The 12,411-nt window shown below is 38.0% G+C and overlaps 2 protein-coding genes across 2 annotated transcripts in view; one reads left to right on the forward strand and one right to left on the reverse strand.

Moving 5' to 3' along the window:
* Positions 1 to 724: 724 nt before the first annotated feature.
* On the reverse strand, positions 725 to 5,320 carry utp23 (UTP23 small subunit processome component). Its single transcript, XM_053492813.1, has 3 exons — positions 4,979 to 5,320; positions 4,720 to 4,891; positions 725 to 1,544 (listed from the first exon to the last, which is right to left on the reverse strand). The coding sequence occupies exons 1-3, from the start codon at positions 5,164 to 5,166 to the stop codon at positions 1,143 to 1,145; spliced, it is 762 nt and encodes a 253-aa protein (XP_053348788.1). The 5' UTR covers positions 5,167 to 5,320; the 3' UTR covers positions 725 to 1,142.
* A 272-nt stretch (positions 5,321 to 5,592) lies between these two features.
* The window catches only part of eif3hb (eukaryotic translation initiation factor 3, subunit H, b), a 91,201-nt gene continuing 84,382 nt past the window's right edge, over positions 5,593 to 12,411 (forward strand). The window contains exon 1 of the mRNA XM_053492498.1: positions 5,593 to 5,701. Coding sequence (XP_053348473.1) covers positions 5,624 to 5,701 — 78 coding nt within the window. The 5' untranslated portion in view covers positions 5,593 to 5,623. The remainder of the gene's footprint in view (positions 5,702 to 12,411) is intronic.

The following is a 12,411-nucleotide window of genomic DNA, read 5'->3' on the forward strand; positions in this document are numbered from 1 at the left end:
ACTCTCATATGTTATACTGTGCAATCAAAAGTCCTGGTTTGACTCGAATGCCCTTTTCTGATCTATAAGTGCTCCGTCTGGGTGCATGGTTGCACGTCCTGCCTGTGTTGCTCATGGCAACTTACACAAATGAGCAGAGCACAGGACAAAAAAAATAGCCATGACACAACTAGAGCTATAATTAAAGCTGAGTTACTCAGACCAACAAAGAGCTACATCACTTCTGACGCAACAGAGCCGCTTTTGATTAGCCACTTTCTTCTTCTGAATAGTGAAACACTAGGATCAGTTGCACAGTCTTGCTTCAGGTTTATTTGCATTAGAGCAAAGTTGCATTTCACAGTTACAAGTGCAGACACACACTGCAGTATTTCAACATTCCAGGTGTGATCCTGTTTGTTAATGTAATGAGCCTCACTCTTCTTCGAAGGCTGTACACTAGGTTTTGGAACGCATCCGGTCAGTTTTGTGAGCATTCGCTCTCAAGATTATTAGTGGACCCAAGACTGGTGCATGTCACATTTCATTAAGTTCATCCTAAAGGTGTTCAGTTGGGACGGCCCTATGCAGGTTACTCAAGATTTTAAGATTTTTTTTTTTTTAGCACTGCTGCTGGAACAGGTTTGTGGGTTGTGTTAGTGACGTGAAATTGTAATGCTGCAGTTTTCTCTGAGGTCTAGACATCCTAGACTTAAACACTCATTCTTATGGCAACCCAAAGAGATATCAGACATTAGAATATTTTTTATTATGCACAAAACTGACACTGGGTTTAGAAACTAAAACTGGACATACAGCTATCAGCAGAAAAGATTTTAAGTGATGGAGCAGAACCTTTACAGTGACCTTTATCTCCACCTTGTGGTGGTCACGAGACTGCAGGTTACAAAGTCAAACATCGCAATACAATGGTTTTATCGTCTGCTCACACTGGTGGCTCTAGTGATGTGTGTGTTTATAATAAAAAGCCTTACTTTCATATTTTAACATGATATTTCTCATCTACTGAAGGTATTTAAATGCATCCATGAACTTCACAAAGCCATCCAGCAACGCAGACAACCTGTTAATTGATGTACTGACTAAAGATTTATTAAAAAATTCGAGTAATGAACAAGAGGGAGACTCTTTTAAGCTGCAAGTCATGACTGAGCACCAGAAGCGTTCGGGGCCACACCGACAGACGCTCCAGCAGCGCTCCTCTTCCGGTGCCTGCTCCTTTTCTTCTTCTCTCCGTCTGTCCTTTTCGGCTGCTGTGGCATCATCTTCTTCTTCTTTTTTAGACAGCTGAGAGGGTTGGGGTTGCCTGACTTCCTCTTGCGTTTTTTGCCCTGCTGCTCCTCGCCGTCCTTACCGAGGCCCTGTTCGACTTTCAGGCTCTGGATGCTCTGCTGCTGATGAGGACTCACAAGCTCGCCCAGCTGCACAGCCTCCACGTGCTTCGTTGAACACGCTGACGGTTTGTCTAACACCATGGTGTTGAGGATAATGTAAATCAGGGGCACGCCAGGGATCTCCATCAGGGCTGTAGTCAACTCTCTGTCCTGCAATACATATGTGATGTAAATAATTAACAACAAATTAACTAGTATCGTTGTTACACTCACTTATTCTCCATATCAGGTGTACCGAATTAAAATATAAGAAGGTTTGATTAATAAAATCTTCTTCGAGCCGAGGTCCGAATTTCATGTTTCTGTTAGGATTCAGATCTCTACACTGTATATGCAGTCATTGTAAGTCTTGACAGCTTGAACTTGTCATATATATATATATATATATATATATATATATATATATATATACTTTTTTTCTTCTACAGTGATGTGAAAAACTATTTGCCCCCTTCCTGATTTCTCATTCTTTTGCATGTTTGTCACACTTAAATGTTTCTGCTCATCAAAAACCGTTAACTATTAGTCAAAGATAACATAATTGAACACAAAATGCAGTTTTCAAATGAAGGTTTACATTATTAAGGGGAAAAAAAAAACTCCAAATCTACATGGCCCTGTGTGAAAAAGTGATTGCCCCCCTTGTTAAAAAATACCTTAACTGTGGTTTATCACACCTGAGTTCTATTTCTGTAGTCACCCCCAGGCCTGATTACTGCCACACCTGTTTCAATCAAGAAATCACTTAAATAGGAGCTACCTGACACAGAGAAGTAGACCAAAAGCACCTCAAAAGCTAGACATCATGCCAAGATCCAAAGAAATTCAGGAACAAATGAGAACAAAAGTAATTGAGATCTATCAGTCTGGTAAAGGTTATTAAGCCATTTCTAAAGCTTTGGGACTCCAGCGAACCACAGTGAGAGCCATTTACCACAAATGGCAAAAACATGGAACAGTGGTGAACCTTCCCAGGAGTGGCCGGCCGACCGAAATTACCCCAAGAGCGCAGAGACAACTCATCCGAGAGGCCACAAAAGACCCCAGGACAACATCTAAAGAACTGCAGGCCTCACTTGCCTCAATTAAGGTCAGTGTTCACGTCTCCACCATAAGAAAGAGACTGGGCAAAAACGGCCTTCATGGCAGATTTCCAAGGCGCAAACCACTTTTAAGCAAAAAGAACATTAAGGCTCGTCTCAATTTTGCTAAAAAAACATCTCAATGTTTGCCAAGACTTTTGGGAAAATTCCTTGTGGACCGACGAGACAAAAGTTGAACTTTTTGGAAGGTGCGTGTCCCGTTACATCTGGCGTAAAAGTAACACAGCATTTCAGAAAAAGAACATCATACCAACAGTAAAATATGGTGGTGGTAGTGTGATGGTCTGGGGTTGTTTTGCTGCTTCAGGACCTGGAAGGCTTGCTGTGATAGATGGAACCATGAATTCTACTGTCTACCAAAAAATCCTGAAGGAGAATGTCCGGCCATCTGTTCGTCAACTCAAGCTGAAGCGATCTTGGGTGCTGCAGCAGGACAATGACCCAAAACACACCAGCAAATCCACCTCTGAATGGCTGAAGAAAAACAAAATGAAGACTTTGGAGTGGCCTAGTCAAAGTCCTGACCTGAAACCTATTGAGATGTTGTGGTTCGACCTTAAAAAGGCGGGCCAAAATGAGTGGGCCAAAATTCCTCCAGAGCGCTGTAAAAGACTCGTTGCAAGTTATCGCAAACGCTTGATTGCAGTTATTGCTGCTAAGGGTGGCCCAACCAGTTATTAGGTTTAGGAGGAAATTACTTTTTCACACAGGGCCATGTAGGTTTGGATTTTTTTTCTCCCTAAATAATAAAAACCATCATTTAAAAACTGCATTTTGTGTTTACTTGTTATCTTTGACTAATAGTTAAATGTGTTTTATGATCAGAAACATTTTGTGTGACAAACATGCAAAAGAATAAGAAATCAGGAAGGGGGCAAATAGTTTTTCACACCACTGTATATTTTGTAATATTTTTATTATGCCCTTGTTTGTAAAGTTTATTTTACTAGTTAAATTTATTTTCTTTAGAATTTCTCTTTATCCATATTTATTTCTTACGTATACTTTTTTTTTTTTTTAAGGTCAATGGCGGTGGTATAAGCATTTCACTGCATATCGTACTGTGTATGACTGTGTATGACTGTGTATGTGACAAATAAAATTTTAATTAGAAATTTGAATATTTCCTTGTATTTGTGTGGACTACAAACAATCTTTAATCAAGCTTTATTTGCGCAATGCTGGGATGTTAATTAATGTAAAAGGATCATGGTTGCTCTGGCCTCTCATTTCAGGAATTGTACACGCCCTCACCTCACACTGCTGCAGATATGTTTGCGCTAATGGCCCGTGTTTTATCTTGTACTCGCGCTTCACATTACTGCTTTTTACTAGCGTCACGGTTTCTGAACATACGGGACATAGTGGTTTTAAACTTCCTACCATTTGTCTATTGATCCGCCCGTTTATCTTTAAAGGGTCAATTTTCATAGTCTACTTTCTTTTTCTTGGAGTAAGCCATGGTTTGTCATGCTTTCGTTTCTGTTTCTTCCACACACTTTTGAGCGACATGTATAGCCACACCAGGAAAAAAGCGCTAGATTACTGGTATATTAAGCGACATGTATAGCCACACCAGGAAAAAAGCGCTAGATTACTGGTATATTAATTTATCTAATTTATCAGAAAAGCATCATGGTCATCAGCAGTCCAGCATTTTAATGATGTCGGGTCTGGACTGTTTATCCTGTAGAGAGGGTCTACAGGAGGCCTGGAGCCTATACCAGGGCACACACACTCACTCGGAAATGGCAGTAAGCCAAATTGGCATGTCTTTGGACATTAGAAGGTAACTGACTAAACATGGGGAGAACATGCAAACCACACACACAGACCCGAGGCAGGAATCGAACCCATGACCCTGGAGGTGTGAGGCCACTATTATGAGCACTGTTATGGCTTTTGGTATTATGCCTTTTATGCACAATAAAAGGCAGAATGCCTATATGCCTAATTATGCCTTTTGGTAAATTAATATGTAAAATAATCCCATCAGCATTTAAACACAAGGATCAAATTTCATCTTCGGCCTGTGTGCTTATGTGTTTTGTCGGTTTCCTCCTATCATCTTAAAACAAGCGCCCTAGGCTGACCGGGGTTCGAAATTGCCCGTAGTTTGATCAGGTCTGTGTGTGTGTGTCTACATGTGCCTGACACCTCACCAAAGTTGTACCCCGCTTTCTCCTCTCCACAGGACAACCAGATAACCAATTTCATCTTACCTGTGTGGCGATGAAATAGTGGTGTGGATTCTTCTCTCCCAGCATGGACAGCAGGCATTGAGAGGCAGACACAGGCTCCTTGTGTCTACAATTCCGCACCTGGAACCTCTGCAGGATTAATTTAGCTCCATACAGGTCTTTGGAAAGAGTCTCGAGTTCCTTCAAAGCACATCTGAAAAACAGTAGATCAAAAGATTAAGAGGTGATGAAACAATCCAGACTCCAGGAACTTCATGAACTCTCATTAAACTGAACTTACTTGGTGGTACAAAGCTGAACCTCCCCCATGAAGTATTTAGGCAGCTGCTCCTTGATTTGGATCTTATTCTTTAACGCTGCCTGACAGAAAGTGCCATCGATCAGGATTTGAAAGGGTTCCCGAAATCCAAAGTTGTACTTGTAGAAGCTGATGGTCTTCTTGGCATGCTTCTGTCTTTTTATCTTCATCCTGACAAACTTTACCTCGGTACTTTAATCCTGTCTGGGTGTGGAAGATGTCAAAGAAATAGGCTGATCAGACAACCTAAATTTATAAGGAATTTTTCGATATTTATTACAGAAATAGAACTAGGTTAGTTTAAAGATCAAAACAAGCATGGTTCTCGCGTTGTTACAATCAAATCGTTTCGTGCGGAAACACGATACAAGTACGTAAACAATTAAATTAATATAGGAACTAAATAAACTCTAAATATTTTTTTCTCTTTCAGAATAAAACATTAAATTAATTATATAATGTAGAATAAAAATAAAATTAATAATAATAATAATAATAATAATAATACAGCCACTCAACCAGAACCATTTATTGCACCGTTGTTCCTAACCGTGCTTAATCTCCAGCTGCATTTATAGCGGAAGTCGCTTGCCAGCTTCCGGTCTTCTATCGCGCGTGTTTGGAAAGATGGCGGCTCGCAGAGAAACCTCGTCACCCGGGACCAGCTTGGAGTCTTCTGTTAAACAAGTCCAGATTGAAGGGCTGGTAAGGGACCGCGCACACATCTAAAGTGTCACCTCAACACCTTAGGTGGACATTAAACCTGCAGTTATTTGTGCTTGTTAGCGAGAAAAATAGTGTAGCATCACCAGCCATGACACTGCATGCTAATTCATTAACTAGCAGCTTGTTTTGTACAGGATGTGCTTTTCATTAATTCACCCCTAAATTATTCTCTTGTACTGTTTTTGTTTATCCTTAAATATAAATGCGACACAAGCGGATGTACAGCCTGTTTAATGCACTGTATGTTTTGTAAAGGGATCAGCCATGTGTCTAGATTGAGACATAGATAAGTGAAAGACAGTTGTTCTGGTTTAATCCATAAATCTAGTAAAGCTGTGAGCTTTATGGAAAGGCTTAGTCACATGTATTTTCTTCCATCTATCTGTACATCTATATATCTAATATTCTGTACAGTACTGTGATGGCTCAGGAGATGTTGTTTCTGGTACTTTACTACTTAAACCAGAAATTCATTCCAAATTGAACTGACCAGACTTGTACTGTGTTTTGTTTATTTTTATATATAATATTTATATATTCACACTTAAATAATTCAGATCATCAAACTAGTTTTAACATTGCAGCGAGACGAGCCCTTACAGAAATAATTAGCGTATGCCAAATCCCACCCTCTGACCTCAAACCACTGATAAATCAATATATATCAAATAAATGGGAACAGTACCAAAACAACAAATTATTCTAAATAAAACCAGTGGTAGGAAAAAGAAGCTATCACCCACTTGAATCAAGACACGACCAGGTCGTATATCTGAGGTGCATACAGAATGCATATATTTTTTTTTGTAAATAGGCATAAACATGTATATTTTTAGATTAAAAAAATTGCTTTTAAATGCATTTTCATGCCCTTATGTTGTCGGTTACTTTTTTTTTTTTTTTTTTAAACAGTCATTCAGATGAATCTTGGTCAGTTTAAATTTCACATGAAAAGACATTAATCTGAAAGTGTTATTCTAAAATTGCAAAAATGTAAGATATTGTATCATGAGTTTGACATGGTTATGGAAACTACAGATTGTGTGTTTAAGCTTTTACCAACAACAGCAAAAAAAAACTATCTAAGCAACGATCTTTACAGGTCATATGCTTCTAGGAGCTTACACCAGTTTGTGTCACCACTTGTGACACCACTTTCACCAGTGTTAGTCATACAGAAATATTAATAATTGAAAAATGGCTTATAATAATGACATATAAAATCGTCTCTCTAAAACAGCTGAAGTTAGCAGCTTGAAATTTTTAAGGAAGTCAGACTGGTCCCCTCATGTTGCATAAACTTCAGAAATAGCTTTTTTGGCCACAGACATTTTCAGTGTTGTATGTATAACATTAGAAAACAAACATAAAATCAGCACCAATACTTTTGGCTCTGGTGTTTCAGTCTGGGTAAAATAGTTGGCTAAGTCACATATATGGACTGACGAGATGGTAAAAGTTTAACTTTTTGGAAAATGTGCATCTAACACAGCGTTTCGTAAAAAGAGCATCATACCAACAGTCAAACATGGTGGTGGTAGAGGTGATGGTCTCGAGCTGTTTTGCACCTTCAGGACCTGAATGATTAGAAGGAACCATGAATTCTGCGCTCGGCTGGACATTCAAGATTTTTTCGCAATCGGTTCATGAGCTCAAGCATAATCGTGTTCGATCTAAAACACACCAGTGAGTCCACCTCTGAATGGTTTAAAAAAAACTGGCACACCAAGTTTAGTATTCGGGGGACAATTACTTTCACATTTTTTAAATTTTTTTTTATTTTATTGGCCCTTTTTTCCCCCTTAATAAATGAAATCATCATTTAAAAACTGCATTTTGTATTCATTTAGGTTTTCTGAGGAAGGAGCAAATACTTTCACAGCACTAATGTTTTTTTTCCTGTTTTAATTATCTGTCCCAAAAAAAACTTGACGACTCATAGACCGGCGCATAGCTTGCATGGTTTCTTTATTCAGGCCGACTGTTTAGTAAACTAAGTTTTTAACCTACGTGAACTTTACAGGACGAGAGCTAAATTGAAATAGTACATCTACATTAAAAATACATGATTTGGTTAAAAAAAAAATGCAAGTACACTTTGGCGTAGAAAAACATTTGGCCGTCACTTCTGGCGGGTTTCCCAGGCCTCCACAAGTCTATAGCTAGTCGGTGTTGTATACATGCGATGCACAGAGCCGTAGTGTGGAACCTTTGTGTAAAAATAGAGGCAACGTGGGAGAAATCACGGCCAGGAACGTACAGAGTGGTGCGTTAACCTCAGTTTGAAATGATCTTTGGGTTACAGCAACAAACCGTTAAGTATTTAAGGAAGTTTAGTTCTGGCTTTTCAGTATAACACTTTTTTTTTTTTTTTTTGTGATTAACAGTATGGTTGTTTGAGTTGACATTTTTCGTACCTTTGTTAGTACAGCTTGTGTTGACTTGCACCACGTCGTTAACTAGCACACTGTAGATTGGTTTGTGCACTAGTTTGTTTGATCAGATGTTCTCAAAAAAAAAAAAAACTGGGGGGCGTTAAGTCAAACTGGGACTTGATTGGGCAAAATACGAGAACATTAAGTTTGTTACATACACTGTATGACATGAAGTGAAATGCTTGTATGACCGCAGCATGACCTAAAATAAAAGTCTTCAAATAAATATGTAATAAAAAAAATGAAGAAAAAAATAAAGTATAAAAAAAAGTATATTTAAGATTATAAAATATAAAATAATAAGTAATAAAAAAGTAATAAGTAAAGTAATAAGTACTAGTAAAAGTAATAAGTAAAAAAATAATAAAAATTTAGAATAAAAACAGTATAAAAGAGAAATATTTTCTTTTTAATATTTAAATATTAAGATTATAAAATATGAAAATATAATAAAAAAGAAAAAATATTCAAATATAAAATGGGAATAGAAGAGTATAAAGAGAGAACACATTCAATAAAAATGAAATATAATGGAGTATAAAGAAAACACTTAGGAATATGAAATAAGAATATAATAAAAGGAAATTAAATGAATATTTTCAAAATATTCAAATATATAAGAGGATAAGGAACTTTAAATAATATAATAAATTATATAAACATTTGCTTTTTAATACAATTTCATGGCTAGTCTTGGTTTTTCTTATTTTATTTTTTTTATTTAAATCTTTCAACGATCTTAACAGTCATTCAGATGAACCTTGGTCAGTTTAAATTTCACCTGAAAAGGCAAACCTGAAAGTGTATTATTCTAAAATGTAAGATACTGTAACATGAGTTTGACATGGTTATAGACACTACATATTTTTTTCTTAAGCTTTTACAAAAAAAAAAAATCAACACAACTTTTACAGGTCATGTACCTCTACCAGCTTACACCAATTTTAGTATTAATACTCAAAGGAATATGACTAATTAGCAATCCTTCCAAGATTTTAAGAGGACTTTTTTCTTTTTTGTCGCTTTACAAGATGGGTTTAAGGACTTCGGATGACTTCATGTAGTCACGAGGTGTTACGCAGGTGGATTAGTCTTCACTGCATAGTGGTAGGTCCCTGACTTCATCAGAGGCTCACAAAAAATCCTTGCTCTTTGCTGCCTTTTTTCCTGCTCTGTAAAACTTTTTTTTTTTTTGTTTTTGACCTTTTTCATTTTGTAAAAACCAACAAATCCCAAGTCATTTAGATGTAAAAAATGCAGTGCCAACATTTTTTGCTTATGCTAGAGGGCTTTGCGGGTTCACAGGCTCCCTAATTTTCACCCGAGATTGCGCATTCTCTCTCTTTATTTTGCGAAACCTGCACAAAATGAACTCGCAGCAGCCGCTTGATGGTCTTTAGGCGTGCCCTGGTGTCTAGACAGGCTTTTGAGAAGGCTAATTGATAAAACTGTACCACAGGCCTCAGTTAAAGAATAGGAGGAGGCAGCGGTAGGTATATTTTTGGATCACTGTACTTCACGTTCAAACCACGTGTCATTAGCAGGCAGCAACAAAATTCCCTCATTTCCTTTTTTTCCCCACGCAGTTTGAAAGACGTTATCTGGCCCGAGGCACTCGCGGCACAAAGGAATACGATGAGGCTTTTCGCGCACCTTGTTTGGAAAAAAAATAAAAAAAGGGACAGCTTTGTGCCCATGCAGGTTGAGTAAACCTCCAGCAGGGGGCACAGTCGCTCCACTGACAGTGTTTGTTTTGTGGAGGAGGTTTTGCTCAAGCCTGTCATTTTAAACACCAGGATTTGATTATTATATCATTATTATACACGCACAGCAACACGACGGTCCGATTCCACACAGCAATTCCATCAAATACATATATATATATATATATATATATATATATATATATATATATATATATAAATGAATAAATAAATAAAATCGTCAAACGGCACCGGTGGAAATTAGCTGAACAGGAAGCGTGAAAGGGAAAGGCGTGGAAAACGTGTTGGCAGGGGCCGAGCTGGAGCGATTAGCAGTTCAGCAGAGAGCGCGGGTCGGGCTAACAGGTGTAAAACAATGGCGTTTTAGCTCATTAAAGGGCCAGCTGTTTGTGTTTTTCTGCGGCCCTCCAGAGACTTAACTGCACCGTGAGCCGAAAGGACCGGGCGTCATCCACGTCCGGGTCGGACGCGATGCCTTTGGTTGTGATTAATTTACAGGACAATTAGCTTGGCCATTCATGTCTCTTGTGTCTTTAATGTGCTTCAGCGTGATGTACGTAGCTATTGATGTCAACAAAGACTTTTATTTAGTTTATTATTAAGGAAAATGCTAAAAATTAATACAGATTTTAATTTCTGATCAGACACCAGAACCATGGGTTTTATTTAGATTGTTCAACATGACCTAGTGTTGTTTTTGTAAAAAAGTTTTGTTTCATGAAGTAAAACAATGTTTGTATAAAAAGAAAAAAGTTAGTGGTGTGAATTATAAAATCAGTCTGACCTGTTCCTGACTCAAACATTAACAATATAAAAGCGTAAAGGTTATAATAAATAGGAAAAGTCTCATCTGGGTTTCCCCTCTAAGGCCCTCTAGTGGCTAGATGGAGTACATGTATTAGCCCCGCCCACTCCTATGTAAGTGAATGCACAACAAGAAAATTCTTTTCAATTATATATATTTTTTGCGTGCGACTTTTTAAGAATCAAGTTAGAGCTAGTATGAGAATTTAAAATTCATAGACTCCGCCCTCCCTTTCCGCTATGCTTTAAGCTCCACTCAGTCCTTTAACTATAGACTATTGTATAGTATTGACTGTATACGAAGTCAATCAGAAATTGTCATGCGTATGGAAAATCCTCTCCTTTCTCAGCTTCTCTGTGTCTGCTGAAAGCGGCACTGGAGGGGAAAAAAAGTCGAAAAATTTTTTTTTTACTATTTTGATTCAGGTTGAGAATTTATAAAGCTTTTTTTTTTTTTTTGCCTCCTGGAATATTTTATATATATTTCTATTTTTTATTCTGCCATTTTATTCCAGTATTTTTTTTTTTATTGCTTGTGCATTCTGTAAAAGTCCTTTACATCTAAAGTTATTTGCATATTTCTTGTATTTCACAAAAACTTTCCTTTTGAGATTTGAGGTCATCAGCATTCATATAAGCATTCCACTTCATATCATACTGTGAATGACTGTATGTGAAGAATAAAATTATTTGAATCTGACGCTTTGTAGCCTGTTAGACAGACAGAGCTGAACAGGGTTGCCAGATCACTGACAATTCCGCTTAGACAGACCTAAAAACCCGCTCACTGATAAAAAACCGAGCTAAATAAGAACACTGCACTATAACTTGTACTGTAGCCGTTATTCTCTATACAAAAACTGTTTCACTAAAAGTCTATTTTTCTTTTCTTGCTGCTCAAAAAATGGTCCACGATAAGACCGGTAAGGGACTCCTCCCCTGACTCTGGAGTTCTCTGATTGGTTGGAATGGTGAAGAATAATCTAGCGCTTTCAACCCCTGGCTTACAGAAGTTTTAACATTTAGAAAGGTAAATACTTTTGCATATATAAATAAAAGCATGCGAAGCCCGAAGCTTTCAACCATTCTCATTCTAAATGCGCTTAAACAAAGGTCTTCGCTCATTAAAAAAAATTGCATCTTATGAAGTGAGCGGTGACCTTAAACGCTCTCGAGTGTTTGTGAAGTTGGGAATAAGGATGCCGTCACTGAGTCAGCAGCTGTGCTCGGCGTCCTGAGCGAGAAACCGAAGGACAGACGATATTCAGCTGATTAAATCACCCAGGGAAGCCACCACCCAGTCCTTTACTCACACAGATGTTTTACACATGCAGGACAAGAGTATGAGCAGGTGAAAGATGGATCGAGAGAACAGCAGCGTCTACACACACACGGTGTGTTCACAGCCTGCAGGAGTAAAGAAGATTGATGGCTGTATAGCAGCGTGTGTGCTGAAAAGGAAACAGGCGAGCATATGGATAAAGTAAAGCAAGAGCCAGGTGCTGACCGTCCTTGAGCGATGGCCGTCTGCCCCGGCATCTCGCCGATTCTTTCACTTATCACATCCCGATTCGAAATTACATTTTGTTAAGCACGATGGTGGAAAATGTCTGTCCTGATGGTGAATAAACCTAATTCTTATTACGGAAAATCCTCAACAAGAGTTCAGTCCAATACAATGGAAAACAGCTCTGAGATAAGTCTGTTCATGCTTTACATTGTATAT

The sequence above is a fragment of the Clarias gariepinus genome, chromosome 3 (assembly GCF_024256425.1).
Source record: "Clarias gariepinus isolate MV-2021 ecotype Netherlands chromosome 3, CGAR_prim_01v2, whole genome shotgun sequence".
Taxonomy (NCBI): Eukaryota; Metazoa; Chordata; class Actinopteri; order Siluriformes; family Clariidae; genus Clarias; species Clarias gariepinus.